Source organism: Hemitrygon akajei, chromosome 9 (genome assembly GCF_048418815.1).
Source record: "Hemitrygon akajei chromosome 9, sHemAka1.3, whole genome shotgun sequence".
Taxonomy (NCBI): Eukaryota; Metazoa; Chordata; class Chondrichthyes; order Myliobatiformes; family Dasyatidae; genus Hemitrygon; species Hemitrygon akajei.
Window position 1 is genome coordinate 120,004,867 of NC_133132.1, and position 17,249 is coordinate 120,022,115.

Below are 17,249 nucleotides of genomic sequence, written 5' to 3' on the forward strand. Positions count from 1 at the left end.
TATTTTCTTCAAATGTTCAAGGAGTTTTCAAATGCTGCCAAGACCATTCAAAAGGGCAAATTCTGAACTTTTCACCATTGAACACCATACCCTAACACACAGTGTGATTATTATAGGAATCATACTAGTTAACACTATACTACTGTAGTGAATGGCAATAATGGGCGAGACAAGACTGATTCTCAGTTCAGATTTCTCATGATATGCCAAATTCAGATGTATCACATTGCATTTCAACAACTCTAACACACTTTGAGCAAATTCTAAGAGATGAGGTGATTCTGTTATTATTGTAATCAATTATGAGGCACTGAGGATAGAATGCTTATAAATAAGTAATTTGTTTCCTAAATTAAGCCTGTAACCCCCCACTGCCCCCTTTATCTTTATCGTCTTCTTAGAAACTCTCACCGCCCCCAGGTCACCCACTCTGGGAACTACTAATATTAAAATGCATTGCGCAAAACTGAACTCAATTACTGTATATCAATGTCAATGTCTTTATTTTAGAACTTTCCATGGGGCACTGGAGTTTTCAGTGTAAAAGTAGAGCCCATCTATTGTTAATTTTTTAAGTGTTTTTAGCAAATAATACTCAGAAGGAATTTTTCTCATTCTCAATTACTTTTGACTTTGTGATCTTTATGTTTATCTTGGTTGTTCTGTTGCAGATTTTGTATACTGGAGATTTTTCCAGACAAGAGGACAGGCATTTAATGGCAGCTGAAATTCCCAGTGTCAGACCTGATATACTTATTATAGTAAGTTACTTTATGTCATTCAGGAAATTGTAATAATGTCACCAGCATTGAAATGTGTGTACTTGTATGAGAGATATTATGGCAAATGATTACTCCAAATTTTTAAATCAAACTATCAAAATGAAATATAAAATCAGTAAGCACTTTATCAGATCTTAGATTCAGATACACATTGAAACATGGAGTGAAATGCCTTGTTTGCATCAACAACCAACGTACCCAAGGATGTGCTGGGAGCCATATCCACATGATGTCACATAATCTGGTGCCATCATAGCTTGGCAAAACGAGACGGAACACAAAACAGAACATACCAAGCCATGGAACATAACATGGCAAAACAAGCCCCATTCCTCCCTCTCACCCACTGTGCATATTCACAGTCTTCTAGCCCCAGGACAGGCCGTCTTTGGCCTTTAGCCTCCAGCAGACTTGTGGATTTGCAGACATTGGGCCTTCAACTTCCCAAGAGGATTTGCAGGCAGGCTCCAGCCATCAGGTCTTGACTTTCAAGACTTTTGATTGACCTTCATGCTTTGATCTTTGGTATCGACCTAAGACTTGCCAATGATAAGACCTGGAACACTGGACCTCAGACTCTGATGTCACTGACTCACACACCTAGGGGTCCCTGATAGATGCCAGAGCTCAGTTTCATTTTTCCAAGAATTCCTGGTGACTGAGTTGTGTGTAGATTTGTTAACAGAAAGAAAGTACTTGATGCATGGAAAACATTGTTGTTTATATAAATTATGGTATCCAGTTGTCTCAGGTCCTGCTAAATAACCAGCACTATCAGGTTTTACCTCTGAAGTTCCATAAAACCACAGGATTTCTTAAAATCCCATGTGGTTGCCAATCATTACATTACAAAAGATGATTGGACTATTAATTATGACCCTGAATATCTGTAGTAAGTTTATTGTTAAAAAAACAGCCAGTTCACTATATGGTGATGCTCAGGGCAAGTTCCAGCGATTTGAAACTGTTGGCATCTCTCTTTAGCATGTCATTAACGGGAATGTTTGGCTCATTAAGTCACAATTAAATGATTCCCAAGATCATCCTTGCACTACAAAGATGTCTAATGGCTGTAGTGAATGAAGTGAAGTGTTTACGGGCCCTAGTGAGCCTCCACCTGAGGTTGTGCACATAGTCTTGGTCTCCATTTTTAAGGAAGGATAAACTTGCATTTGAGGCAGTGTAGGGTGGGTTCACCACATTAATTTCTGAATTGACTAAAGAGATGTTGAACAGTTTGGACTGGTGCACACTGAAGTTTAAAGGAATGAGAGGTGATCTTATTAAAGCAGGATCCACAGGGTGGGTGGTGAGAGATTGTTTCCCATGGTAGATATGTCTAGAATGAAAAGCACAGTTTCAGAATAAGAATGACGTTTCCCCCCCCCCCCCCCCCACCCAATCACCACCGCCATTTAAGACAAATGTGGAGGATTTTCTTCCTCCAGGGTCATGACTCTTTTGAATTCTGTACTCTGGAGAGTTGTGAGGATGACATCATTGAATATATTGAATGTGAAGATTGATAGACATTTGAATTGCAAAGGAATCAAAAAGTAGGGAGGGAACAGGAAAGAAATGATAAGGAGGACTGAATCAGCTCTTACTGTCTTTTGGTGCGAGCAGAATCATCTGCAGCTTAATGTGAAAAAGACTAAGGAGCTGGTGGTGGACCTGAGGAGGGCTAAGGCACTGGTGACCCCTGTTTCCATCCAAGGGGTCAGTGTGGACATGGTGGAGGATTACAAATACCTGGGGATACGAATTGACAATAAACTGGACTGGTCAAAGAACACTGAGGCTGTCTACAAGAAGGGTCAGAACCATCTCTATTTCCTGAGGAGACTGAGGTCCTTTAACATCTGCCGGACAATGCTGAGGATGTTCTACGAGGCTGTGGTGGCCAGTGCTATCATGTTTGCTGTTGTGTGCTGGGGCAGCAGGCTGAGGGTAGCAGACACCAACAGAATCAACAAACTCATTCATAAGGCCAGTGATGTTGTGGGGGTGAAACTGGACTCTCTGACGGTGGTGTCTGAAAAGAGGATGCTGTCGAAGTTGCATGCCGTCTTGGACAATGACTCCCATCCACTCCATAATGTACTGGTTAGGCACAGGAGTACATTCAGCCAGAGACTCATTCCACCGAGATGTAACACTGAGTGTCATAGGAAGTCATTCCTACCTGTGGCCATCAAACTTTACAACTCCTCTCTCGGAGTGTCAGACACCCTGAGCCAATAGGCTGGTCCTGGACTTATTTCCACTTGGCATGATTAACTTATTATTCTTTAATTAATTATGGTTTTATATTGCTATATTTTTTTCACTATTCTTGGTTGGTGTTGCTGTAACGAAACCCAATTTCCCTCGGGATCATTAAAGTATGACTGTCTGTCTGCTTGAGAGGACATTTAGCTTGCTCAGGCTTCTTAATGTTTTCATCTCTAGAAGTAGAGGTCAAAAGTCTCAACATTAATGGTCAGCTTCCCCCAAATTCTACCTCTATGGGCAATTTACAACAGCTAATTAACTTAACAAGGATAATAGGTCTTTGAAATTCTTTACCCAGGAGAGATGTGGGGAATTGCTTGTTGAATGATACGGGGTTTGTGCTAGAAAGTAGCTCTGAGGTAAATAATTGAACATGACAACATAGGCCAAAGAGCTTCCTGCTGATTCAGTCCCTTGTACTTCATGTTCATTATATTTTCAACGCTGGTATTTCCAACTTTATACAGGAATCCACTTATGGTACACACATTCATGAGAAACGTGAGGAGCGTGAAGCTCGATTCTGTAACACCGTACATGATATTGTGAACCGTGGAGGACGCTGCCTCATCCCTGTCTTTGCTCTAGGCCGTGCCCAAGAGCTGCTACTGATATTAGGTGGGTGTAATAGCAAATTTGTAATTGATGCCTCTATTCTTATTTTTGTTAATAAATTCATATAAAAAGCAGATGAAAACATTTAAGGGGAGCTATAATCATAGCATTTTATCAATAATAATTCTAAATTGCAAAGATTGGAGAAATTTTCAGCTCTCCTGTTTGAGCAAATGATGCTTAATTCTGCATTAGAAACATATAAAATAGGTGCAGGAGTAGGCCATTTGGCCCTTCGAGCCTGCACCACCATTCAGTATGATCATGGCTGATCATCCAACTCAGAACCCTGTACCTACTTTCTCTCCATACCCCCTGATCCCTTTAGCCACAAGGGCCATATCTAACTCCCTCTTAAATATAGCCAATGAACCGGCCTCAACTGTTTCCTGTGGCAGAGAATTCCACAGATTCACCACTCTCTGTGTGAAGAAGTTTCTCCTCATCTCGGTCCTAAAAGGCTTCCCCTTTATCCTTAAACTGTGACCCCTCGTTCTGGACTTCCCCAACATCGGAAACAATCTTCCTGCATCTAGCCTGTCCAATCCCTTTAGAATTTTATACGTTTCAATAAGATCCCCCCTCAATCTTCTAAATTCCAGTGAGTATAAGCCTAGTCGATCCAGTCTTTCTTCATATGAAATTCCTGCCATCCCAGGAATCAATCGATGAACCTTCTCTGTACTCCCTCTATGGCAAGAATGTCTTCCCTCAGATTAGGGGACCAAAACTGTACACGATACTCCAGGTGTGGTCTCACCAAGGCCTTGTACAACTGCAGTAGAACCTCCCTGCTCCTGTACTCAAATCCTCTTGCTATGAATGCCAACATACCATTCACCTTTTTCACCGCCTGCTGTACCTGCATGCCCACCTTCAATGACTAGTGTACAATGACACCCAGGTCTCGTTGCACTTCCCCTTTTCCTAATCGGCCACCATTCAGATAATAATCTGTTTTCCTGTTCTTGCCACCAAAGTGGATAACCTCACATTTATCCACATTAAATTGCATCTGCCATGAATTTGCCCACTCACCTAACCTATCCAAGTCACTCTGCATCCTCTTAGCATCCTTCTCACAGCTAACACCGCCGCCCAGCTTCGTGTCATCCACAAACTTGGAGATGCTGCATTTAATTCCCTCGTCTAAATCATTAATATATATTGTAAACAACTGGGGTCCCAGCACTGAGCCTTGCGGTACCCCAGTAGTCACTGCTAGTGACCCCACCCCACTAGTAACTGAAGATGGTCAAAGAAAATCTTTGCTAGCAAAAATATTTTTCAGATATTTGATGAAGTGTCTCAGCTTGAAGTGTTGACTGTTTATTCCCCTCCTTAGATGCTACCAGACCTCCTGAGTTCCTCCAGTATTTTGTGTGTGTAACTCTGGTCTTCCAGCATCTACAGAATCTCTTGTGTTCAGATATTTACTTTATCATGAGAATCCTTTGGTTGATCCTTTCCGCCAGTCTATTTCACAAATACTATTTAAATGTTGATTAGGTGCGAAAGGGTATGGATAAGTCAAATAAAGTTGAATATTTCACTTCTTGCTTAATATTGTGATTCAGGGTTAAATACTAGAAGAGAAGCTGTGCTCACTACTTGCTCATTTGAAGCTCAGTGAAGCTGGAACTGTGCAATAAAAACTTAAATCACAGTCAAATAGAGCATGCATGACTGACTATGGTTCATCTTCTTTCACTTTCTGCAGCCTTTTGTTGTATAATTGATACTGAATAACTGCTTTTTCAAGTCGAACTGGGATCTTTGACAGCTGTAGTGTTCTTTTTGATTGTGAACTGAACATCGGACCCGATAACCTCTCCGGCATGTAGTCTGGCTGCTTTTCTTAGCATTGCATTACCCAGCTTCATTCCTAACATTCCCCAAACACTCTTGAAATGCTTGTTTATGACTTTGTCATCTGAAATGATTATTCCACTGCTCCTGCCCAGGGTTCATTCGCCACTTAAGTGTCAGCTTATCCTTCCATATTGTTCTCTGACCCTGTTGGTCTGCGGTGGCACTTGGTTTTCCAATGTTATACATCAAAAATTAACAACCACGTGCTCAAAGCCTTTCAGGACCTTGCTCCTTCCTGTTGTTATAGCCAGCGTGAAATCGAGGAATGGATATGTCTGGCACATGCCAGGGAAGAGGGTGAAAGCAGATATGATAACAACGTTTAAGAGCCATTTAGGAGGGCACATTTTGCTGCCCTAAATGCCAGTGGTGTAACAGGCAGTAAAAACAACAAGATAGGCACAAGTACAGACAGGCAATGGAGATACAATGGCAATAAACCACGTGCAGGTGGATGGGGTTAGTTAAAATTGGTATGGTGGTTGTCGCAGGCATCGTGGGTTGGAAGGCCTGTTCCTGTGCTGTACTGAATTGAAATATGCAATAAAGATGGAAAACTTACTATTATTTTACTTTTACACAATAGATGAGTATTGGCAGAATCATCCTGAACTACATGACATCCCCATCTACTACGCCTCATCCCTGGCAAAAAAATGTATGGCTGTATATCAAACCTACGTCAACGCCATGAATGAAAAAATTCGAAAACAAATCAGTATTAATAATCCTTTCGTCTTCAAACACATCAGCAACCTGAAGGTAAGAGGATTATTGCTAACTGAATTCTGCTGACATACATGGGAATTCTCAATAATGCAATATGTCCTTGATTAACTATAGTGGATGCTGGTTAATTAGGTCACACGGGGACCAGTACGTTTTGGCCCAGTAAAGCAGCTGCTCCAATTAGCCAGTTAGATGAAAATAGTTCAAAAAGTATTTAAAAAAAGATGAACTACAATTTAACTGAGTAACAAATTATGCATTAGAATGAAAGACAGAACAAATTAGAGCACTGCTAGTACAACTGGTGGTTCTGTGTCATATCCGACGATGACAGAAACCTGTGTGGGTGAGTTTTGAAAGTAGAAAAGCCGTTGCACTGGGGCTGTTCAACTCTCGACCTTAGAGGTCTGGGTCTAGTGGGTCGAGTTGATATTACAACGAGGGCTTTCCCTGGTTGAATTGGATAATCATGACGACTTCTGTGCCTCGTCATCCACTTAGCTCTCCATGGAGCATTGCTGGACTGCTTTCCTGGCAGTTGGGTTTTACTGTTGATCTCATCCGCCCAGTCGGCTGGAGTTGACTTGGCATGCTAGGACAGGCATGTCTCTATGTCATCAGGGAATGAGACCTGCTGGCTACCCTCACCTAGTTTAGTCCACCTGTTGAAGCAGTGTAATGCCAACTATCAGTGACAAAGGTCATTGCTTTTTCAAAGTTCAAAGTACATTTATTATCAAAATATGTATACTATATACAACCTTGAGAATCATCTCCTTACAGGCAGCCACAAAACAAAGAAACCAATAGAACCCCTTTTTAAAAAAAAAAGCATCAAACACACAGCGTGCAGAGAGAGAAAAAAACAATTTGTGCAAACAATACAGTAACCAAATAGCATTCAGAACTGAAGTTTATGCATGTGAGTCCACTGCCACAGCCAGTCCAGGAGCCCATTAGTTGCAGGCCATAACCTCAGTTCATCTCCAAGATGAGCTGAAACAGCTGATTAAACCATTATCCATTTTTTAGTTTCAAGTTAATTGGGTTGATTGTAGGTGAAAATGTTTAGGCAATTTCAGCACATTTCTTAGTCGGTGGAACTTACATGACAAGTCATCCATAGGCAATCTGATTTAGGAAGTTGTAATGGTGGCTGGTGAGAAAATTAACAAAACATTCATTCAGTGAAATCTGATACAATAATGTTTATTTTCTCATTTTTATGTAAATGTGATGTATCTTAAAAATAGTAGTGCATTGATAAATCAGAGTATTGAGTAACAGAGATTTTGTGATAATTGACGATGCTTCATTTTCTACAATGCCATTTTCTTTTTGAAGAGCATGGATCATTTTGATGACATTGGTCCAAGTGTGGTGATGGCCTCTCCTGGTATGATGCAAAGTGGTTTGTCCAGGGAATTGTTTGAAAGCTGGAGCACTGATAAGAGAAATGGCGTCATTATTGCCGGTTATTGTGTTGAAGGTACACTTGCTAAGGTAGGCAAAGTCAGAATGCATGCCTCTCAAAATGCATATTTTTATTTAATTTCAGTTGAATCTAATTGTTCCATTTTTTTAAGCTCCCAGAATAAGTCACTAATGTCACAATTTTAAGTTTGTAACATTGGCAGTACTCCCACAAAATGCCAAGTGACAGCTAAGCATTTCCTTCTCTAGAAGAAAAATCATTTGAGCGTTGATCTGTTGCTATGCTCCCCCCCCCCCCCAACAGGCATTGGTGCAGTACTGATCCTCAGATGTTTTAAAGAAAACATGCCAACATTGGTTGTAATGTTTGTCCTTATCCGCCCCATTGTTGTTCATTTGCTACTGATACTAACTGGTGGGATGCAAGTATGCATTACACTGTCTCTCTTTCTCTCGTGTCCATGCTTAACCAATCTTCAGCTATGCATTGACTAATATCCTCTTAGGGAATATAGGATGGAAATTCAAGATTAAAAGGCTGCTGTAGCTATTTCCATGAGGTTATTAAAGTGTTCATCATTAAAGTAAATAGTTCAGAATAAGGTTTGAGGAATGATCTTAACTTCAAGGCAAAGAGATCATTCTTGTTTCTTGTGGAAGTGTCCATTTATCACAATGAAGAAACATGAGTTGCTAAATTTTTTTGTGTTGCTGGCAGTATATTAAGCACACTTAATTATTTTGCAAACAATGTTATGTTATTCAATTAATATTGTTTCTTATAATTTCAGCATATTATGTCAGAGCCTGAGGAAGTAACGACTATGTCTGGACAAAAGTTGCCATTGAAGATGTCTGTAGATTACATTTCATTCTCGGCACATACAGATTACCAACAGACAAGTGAATTTATTCGTGCATTAAAACCACCACATGTGGTCAGTACTGAACTTTAAAAATGTTCAACTTGTATTCCCTCCCTATCTTTCACAAAGTGCCGTCTCATATCGGAACGTAGTTCCAATATGGTGATTCTGTATTCTGTCATAGACTTTTTCTGCAAATATTGAAAATCAATTTTTTGTATGTTTTAGTGAAATAGCAAATCACATTTGAGCACTATCTGTAATTCACCTGATGTCTGCCTATAAACCTGTTCCAGCAGACATCTCTGTGATCGGGAATAAAAATAATGGCTAATTGACTTTCCATACAACTGAAGTGCACGTTCACTCTCTGCTGTCTTTCCCTAAGGAGAGCAGGTGTTAGCATTGCACATTTTGTTGCCTTATTTTATTTCAGTGTTCAAGAAATCAAGGTATCTTATCTGTTTCATTTTGTAAAATGCAGTACGTTAATTCACTTCCCTTTGGGACATATCTGGGATTTCTTATAGCTGCTTGTCCATGGCGAACAGAATGAAATGGCGAGACTGAAGGCAGCACTTATCCGGGAATATGAAGACAATGATGAGGTTCATATTGAGGTCCACAACCCACGTAACACAGAAGCTGTGACACTATACTTCAGAGGTGAAAAGCTTGCCAAGGTAATTACAATAGGATTTCACTTCTTAAGGTTATCTGTCAACATGCAGTGGACTAGAGCATTGTTTTAATCTTTTCAAATTCTTTTACTCTTTTCTCCTTGTGTGGCTGTCAGCCTCTTCCTGATTTATAATTACACTGGACAGCGAGTGTTTTTGAAAGTGTTGCATCCTCTGAATTATTTTTGGTAATGATTTCTTGAAACTGAACTCAAATATACTTTCAGACTACTTGTACCACGTAGAAATTTAGAGAAACAAGAAATTAACTTTTATTGAATATAATGTGCTTAAATGCATAATGGTGCTGATGCTTTGCAATTGTTCAACTAAGCTAAAAATATTTTGTTGATGAAGTTCATTTGTACTCAGAGTCTGAGGCCTCTCACTTAAGAGTCCAACAATAATCATCCAGCATTGATACCATTTCTCCATGACTGCAGTGTCCTGGTGAAACCTTTCCCCATGCTCATCACTGACGCACTAAGATTTGCAGGGAAGAAGTCTGAATGGGAATGCAAAAAATGTGAGCAGCCCAGGCTTTGTCTTGGTCGCCAATTTTACACTCAAAAGAGCTCATAGGCTTTCTTAATAAGAGGAGTCATGCTCTGTCTTTGAGATTTGAGTGCATACTCACCACAAATATAACAGAAAATATTGCAGCTATTGCAGCAGTGGGGAGTTTGCTATCATGAATGCCTGAAAATACAATTATTTTGTTGTAATGAGTACATACACTATGCTATGCGTGTAGAGCATGTGCATCAACATGATCGCAAATAGATACACATGTAAATGCAATGCATAGAACAGTGTGTTTATGATGCTTTTATAGCCTATCTAAAACCTGTCTTGCCATGCAGCATAAGACAGGAGCAGAATTAGGCCATTCAGCCCATTAAGCCTGCTCCACCATTGCATCATGGCTGATCCTGGATCCCACTCAATTGCATACACCTACCTTCTTGCCGTATCCTTTGATGCCCTGACCAATCAAGAAACTGTCAATTTCCACTTTAAATATACCCACAGACTTGGCCTCCACTGCAAGCATTCTACAGATTCACTACGCTAGCTAAAAAAAAATTCCTCCTTACCTCTGTTCTAAAAGGTCACCCCTCAATTTTGAGGCTATGCCCTTCAGTTCTGGATACCTCCACCATAGGAAACATCCTCACCACATCCACCTTATCTAGTCATTTCAGTATTCAGTGAGTTTCAATAAGATCCCCCCACATTCTTCTAGATTTCAGTGAGTAACAAATATCGGCAATTACAAAAAAAAAGTGTGTAATAGGGAAATTTCATGGTGATTTTCATGATCAGCAGCCCAAGATCCATAAAATACACCCAAAAGTAGTCAGGAAGCAAAATCTTTGTTGTCCAGTGTTATTACTTTGTTATGCAACAACTTTTACATTTTCAAAATAAGTACCAAGACTAAAATAAACCAAGTAAAATTGGCTCTTCAGTGACATCATTGTTTATAGGAAAAACACATGAAGAACTCAGGCAGCCTCTGTCACAGATTATAATAAATGTGTTTTTTTAAATCCGGAACTGATTATGAAGGTATTCATACAGATAAAAAATCCCACCTGAACTTCATTATTCTCACGGTTTGATTAGACTGCAGTTTTGTGACCAAGTTGGATGTATTTGTTGAGGAAGTCTTAGTGTAGGGTGATGAATTCGCATTTCAGTTTGCCTAAGATGGCCTCCTCATGAAACAGCATTGTATCTCAGAAACTGGAACAATCAACTTGAGTATTTAAGTTAACCTATTAACTGCAAAGATCCCTTCTATTTATAACTGTGTTTTCTGTATATGATATAGGATGTAGAACTGTAAATGTAATTGTGCATGTGTACTGCATTCTACCTTGCATGTGCTGTGTGGATTTTCTTGTACAACATTTAACTAAAACGGAATGCCTATGGCTATTGTAATTTTGCCAGATCAGGTGAACTGGATCTTTAAAAAAAATTTTAATGTTTAATTCTGCTCTAAACACACATACACATTAGCTGTGAAGTTTTATTTCTCCAGACACACTGAAGTTTTATCTTACTGAATGAGTAATGTTTTCATTAGTTTGTGTAAACTAGATATTTCTCATCATTCAGAGTCTTTGTCATGTAGCATGTAACAAATTTCTTTTTTTGTTATATTTTAATCCTCAAAATGTTATTTCTTGCTAAACTGTGGGGCAAAATAATGTGAACCGCATAGAACAGACTTTTCTAATTACCAGTGTTACGTACCTCTTAACTGGATGTCTGACCAGCAGAGAAAGAAGAATCCGTTGGAGTCTGGTGGTACTATATTCAAAAGTGTTTATTAATAAAATAAGCAAATCAATATCAATAATGCAAATATATAGATAATACACATTAGCAATAATAAACCTACAAGTGTGGGAATAATAATAAGCAATAATAAACAAGCTCTATCGATGTCTAGGGGATAATGAATTGTCATATAAAAGTATAAAGTTCAGTTCAGTTCATATGTGCTGAGGTAGATATTGGTTGTGTTGTAATCGTTGGAGAGAGAGAGAGAGAGTGAGTGAGAAGTATACAGCTACAGTCAGGCAAACCTTCCTTTGCGTTCTTGATCTGTCGTGTTGTTGTGGCCATTCAGTTATGACCCCTCTTGTCCTTCAGCTAGACTGTTCTTCTGTGGTGGACTCGTCACTCTGGCGTGAGTGGACACACACACACAAGCCCCCACCGGCCCTGCTATAACACTGTGAGTTCAACTGACCGATCTCTTTGTTAGTCTCCGATGCCCCACACCTTCCCGTGGGTTCCAACACTCAATCATTGCTCAATGGTGTGTTTCCTGGTGTGTCTGAAGGGTGTCTCTCCAGACCTGACTTTTATCCCTACTCAAGGGGTCTCAGTTGTCAATCAATTTTGAATGGCTGTGACCATCAAACCAGCCCACTCCAGCTGTCCACTGAGGAATTTTAATGAACAAAATGGTATAAGATAAATAACCCTCTCAGAAGCCATAAGTCTTTCAGAAGTCATAATACGGTGAATCAACAAGTCTCACTCCCCTCTCTTTATCTCTCTCTTATCTGTAGCAGATGTTCCGGCATGTTTTCATTTCATCTCTCTCTCTCATGGGCAGCATAGCAGCAGTAACGGTTTGTGATTCTCCCGGGGGGGGCATGGACAACTCTGCACCCTTCTGCCCATCGGAGCTGTTCATCCTTCATAACACCAGAGAGAGATCACAGAACCTTGGACTCAATTCCATATTCAGATCAATTAAAAACTACATCAGAATATTTACTCAGATTAGGTATTTAAATAGAATATAACATTATGGCCTTAGTTAAATTGTTCCAGATTTCTGTTTGGATTCCTCTCACAGATTGTCCCAGGTTTGTATTTGCTGACTGACAATTTGTTGTGTGAAAAAGTTAGAGGAAATTGCATCCTATCATGTCTTCATCTTTACTTTAATATCTTTAACAGGTGATGGGTTCATTGGCAGACAAAAAAGCTGATCAAGGTCAAAGGATATCTGGGATACTTGTAAAAAGAAACTTCAACTATCACATACTTATTCCTTCTGACCTATCCAGTAAGTAAATGTGTTTCCATACTTAAATAGTTAATTCTTGGGTTTAAGCCTGTGTGCAGAATGTTATAGTAGGTTAGGACAGGAGAGAGTTGTCCCATGGCAGTATAACCATTTGTTACATTCATGTACAGTGGATTCTGGTTAATTGGGATACATTGGGACCAGTACATATTTGCCCAATTTAGCCATTCATGGAAGTGGCTAAAATAGGTATTAAAAAAAGTTGTTGGATCTGCAGTTTTTAATGTTATAGATTAACAACATGGATGACCGAATTGATGGCTTTGTGGCCGAGTTTGCAGACGATGCAGGTACAGGTGGAAGGGGAGGTAGTGTTGAGGGAGCAGGGAGTCTACAGAAGGACATGAATAGGTTGTGGGAATGGGTAAAGTGGCAGATGGAATAGAGATCAGGGAAGTTTATAGTCATACTCTTTGGTAGAAAGATTAAAGGTGTAGACTATTTCTAAATGGGAAGCAAATTCAGAAATTGGAGGTGCAGGATTCCTAAAGGATAACTGGCAAGTTGAAGGAAGGCAAGTGCAATGTTAGCAATCAATTCAAGTTGACTAGAATATTAAAGCAAGGATGTAATGTTTTACAAGGCATTGGCCAGACCGCACCTCAACTATTGTGAGCAGCTGTGTGCCCCATACCTAAGAAAGGATGCGGTGGCATTGGAAGAGGTCCAGAGGAGGTTTACAAGAATGATCCAGGGAATGAATGGGTTAACAACGTATGAGGGAGTTTGATGGCACTGAGCCTGTACTCACTGAAGTGTAGTAGAATGAGGGAGTATCTCATAGAAACATACCGAATACTGAAAGGCCTTGTTAGACTATACTTCGAGAGTCAAGGACCAGAGGGCACAGCCTCAGAATTGAAGAACATCCCTTTAGAACAGAGATGAGGACGAATTCAGCTATGAATGAATGGCGGAGCAGACTCGATGGGCTGATTGGCCTAATTGTGTTCCTATGTCTTAGCGTCTAAGCAGCTTAGTCACCGTGTTGTGAATGTGTGGAATTCATTGTCACAGAGAGCTGTGGAGGCCAAGGCATTGGATATATTTAAAGCAGAAGGTGCCCGAAAGCAGATAGTTATGAATTCTGACTTTTAACAATAAGCATAGCAAGTTCCGAAATCAGTTCGAAAGAATCCAATAGCAGCAGAACATAACACTGGAAAATGCCAGATTCGCAGTAAAAACAACGTGGGAAAAACCTACATGGTTTCCTTCTGTTCTAGAGAAATCTAGGGATAGGATGGTGCTATGTTACCCACACTCTGAGAGCAATTGCCTGGAAAAATATACAAAAAAAAATTTACAAAAGAATACCCATCCCTCATCCCCAGCTCACTAATATGAACCCCTCCTCCCCACCACCTAGCCTAACTTTTGGCATATGGATTCAACAGCCTAATGAATCCTTGTATTAGGCAGTGCTCTTCACAGCTAAGTTGTACTGAAAATTACTATGAAAGAAATCAATGGAGGAGGGGTGGGGAAGTGGAAGTAGCTTTATGCCATTTAGGAATCTTTGGGAGCATCATTTGCTTGAACTATTTGTTTAAAACTGTAAGGTGAGCTTGAATCACTAATTCTGTTGTTTCTACTTTCATGTATTTGATCAGTGTCTTCAAAAATTATTAATATTCATTGCACAAGTTGAAAATACAAATTGTTGTCCTTCCCTCATGTAATAGATTACACTGATTTGGCAATGAGCACAGTGACACAGACCCAGGCCATTCAGTACTCAGGACCTTTCATGCTGTTGGCACACCACCTCCAAGCTCTTGCAGGTTTGTATTGACATCTCCTTCACATTTCTGCTTTCACCTCTGGTAACAATTCTTGGGTATCGGCCACCTTCCTTTTAGCTTGAATATCTTTTGTCGCGAATCCAGGCTCTGAATCTGCAAGGTACTTAATTTACAAGATACTGCAATAGGTCTATTGTTTCTCAGATCAGTGCCACCTGAGCAGTGGTGTATCAGAGATTTGCACTAGGGCTTCAGTTACTGCTTGGGATTTGGCAAAGTATTTGTTCTCTAGTTACTGGTAATACAGCCAACTACATCCGTAGCAGCAGGTCAGGGAGCGTTTATGGAAATGAATGGACGGTTGACGATTCACACCACGATCCTGCTTTGGGACTGGAAACACGCCAGAGTAAAAACGTTGGGGCAGGGGCAGAAAGACTAGCTAGAAGGGTGAAGCCCGGTGGGTGGGAAAGGTAAAGCTAGAGAAGCAGGAATCTGATAGGAGAGAAGAGTGGACCATGAGAGAAAGGGAAGATGGAGGATCACCAGGGTGAGGTGATAGATGGGTGAAGAGAAGAAATAAGAGGCCAGAATGGGGAATAGGAGAGGGAAGGGGAGGGATTACAATTCCAGGGATTGATGTTCATGTCATCAGGTTGGAGCTACCGAGATGGAATATGAGGAGCTGCTCCTCCACTCTGAGAGCGGTCCCCCAATTTATGATGTAGAGGAGGCCAGATACAAAGCGCAGCGATGATTGTATGCTCTAGTATCAATTGCTTGGTGACAATAAAGTAAATCCTAAATCCTAACAGATTCACAGGTGAAGTGTTGCCTCACCTGGAAGGACTGTTTGGGGCCCTGAATGGAAGTAAAGAGTGAACAGGCAGGGGTAGCATTTCTGTCGCTTGCAGGGACGTGTGCTAGAAGGGAGATCACTGTGGGAAGTGGAGAGTTGGGGGGGTGTTGAAGATGTGTTTGGTGGTAGGATCCCGTTGAAGATGATGGACATTCTGGAGGCAGATGAGGTGGTAGGTGAGGATGAGAGAAACTCCATCCCAGTTAAGGTGGTGGGTGATGGCAGCATCAAAGGTGGAGGAAGGGAAACACAGTTCTTTGAAGAAAGAGACCATCTCTAATGTCCTGAAAAGAAAAGCCTCATCCTGGGATCAGATGTGGCAGACATGAAGGAACTGAGGAAAGGGAATAGCATTTTTACAGGAGACAGGGTGAAAAGAGTTCTAGTCAATCAGAAACAGGTTTATTATCACCACCGTGTGTCAGGGAATTTGTTAACTTAGCAGCAGCATTTCAATGCAATACACAATATAGAAGAAAAAAATAAGTAAATCAATTATAGATTAAAAATCTTGCAAAAATCAGAAATAATATATATTAAAAAAGTGAGGTATGTCCAAGGGCTCAATGTCCATTTAAGAATTGGACGGCAAAGGGGAAGAAGCTGTTCCTGAATCACTGAGTGTGTGCCTTCAGGCTTCTGTACCTCCTACCTGATGGTAACAGTGAGAAAATGGTATGCCCTGGGTGTTGGAGATCCTTAATAATGGACGCTGCCTTTCTGAGACACTGCTCCTTGAAGATGCCCTGGGTACTTTGTAGGCTAGTACCCAAGATGGACCAGACTAAATTTACAATCCTCTGCAGCTTTTTTTCAGTCCTGTGCAGTAGCACCCCCCCCCCCCCCCCCCCAAAACCAGACAGTGATGCAGCCTGTCAGAATGCTCTCCCTGGTACATCTATAGAAGTTTTTGAATGTATTTGTCGACAGACCAAATCTCTTCAAACTCCTAATGAAGTATAGCCACTGTCTTGCCTTCTTTATAATTGCATCGATATGTTGGGACCAGGTTCGATCTCAGAGATCTTGACACCCAAGAACTTGAAACTGCTCACTCTCGCCACTTCTGAATCCTCTATGAGGATTGGTATGTGTTCCTTCGTCTTACCCTTCAGGAAGTCCACAGTTAGATAGCGGTGCGACTCGTATGTTTATAAAATACACTGGTAGACAGTTTGCCAGCAGAAAGGTTGAGAAAGAGGAGAGAAATGTCAGAAACAATATTCATAATTCCCCTCGGAGTGTTCACTTTCTCATTAGATTGGTGAAAAAGGTCAAGAGACCTCTTAGCCCTGCTTGTTTATGCCAGGAATGGCAAAAACAGTCCTTTAGTTACTTGATTCCTTGTTCAGAAAAGTTTGTTCACCAAAGAGAATTTAAGATGTGTTTATTCTGCTCCAAAGAGCATATTGCTATACCAGGAAATCAGTGCACTTTCCTCATTCAGTTAGCAGGAAAGAAAATTGCCTTGTTTCAAGAACTTGTACTTCTTTCAAAATTTGGTCCTGTTTTGTTTTGACAGAATTTGTTTGCACTACACTATACACAACCATAACCTTATTGCAATATCCCAGCATTGTGAATAATGCATTTGTTCAAAGATCAGTCTTTTATTAAAAAGTTAAACTGTCTGATAGAATATTTTATTACTTCTCAGATGATGTGGAAGAAATAGAAATTCAGGAAAAACCAGCACTGAGGGTCTTTAAAGCAATCACAGTGATTCAGGAGCCAGGCATGGTTATGCTAGAGGTGAGCTCTTCTGAGACGGTCA

The 17,249-nt window shown here is 40.4% G+C and overlaps 1 protein-coding gene across 1 annotated transcript in view; it reads left to right on the forward strand.

Moving 5' to 3' along the window:
- Positions 1 to 17,249, forward strand: part of cpsf3 (cleavage and polyadenylation specific factor 3) — a 59,308-nt gene that overhangs the window by 29,310 nt on the left and 12,749 nt on the right. Inside the window, exons 6-14 of the mRNA XM_073056884.1 lie at positions 672 to 761; positions 3,524 to 3,674; positions 6,130 to 6,305; positions 7,617 to 7,775; positions 8,498 to 8,644; positions 9,103 to 9,255; positions 12,742 to 12,850; positions 14,557 to 14,655; positions 17,133 to 17,227. Of these exons, the coding sequence (XP_072912985.1) occupies positions 672 to 761; positions 3,524 to 3,674; positions 6,130 to 6,305; positions 7,617 to 7,775; positions 8,498 to 8,644; positions 9,103 to 9,255; positions 12,742 to 12,850; positions 14,557 to 14,655; positions 17,133 to 17,227 (1,179 nt within the window). The remainder of the gene's footprint in view (positions 1 to 671; positions 762 to 3,523; positions 3,675 to 6,129; positions 6,306 to 7,616; positions 7,776 to 8,497; positions 8,645 to 9,102; positions 9,256 to 12,741; positions 12,851 to 14,556; positions 14,656 to 17,132; positions 17,228 to 17,249) is intronic.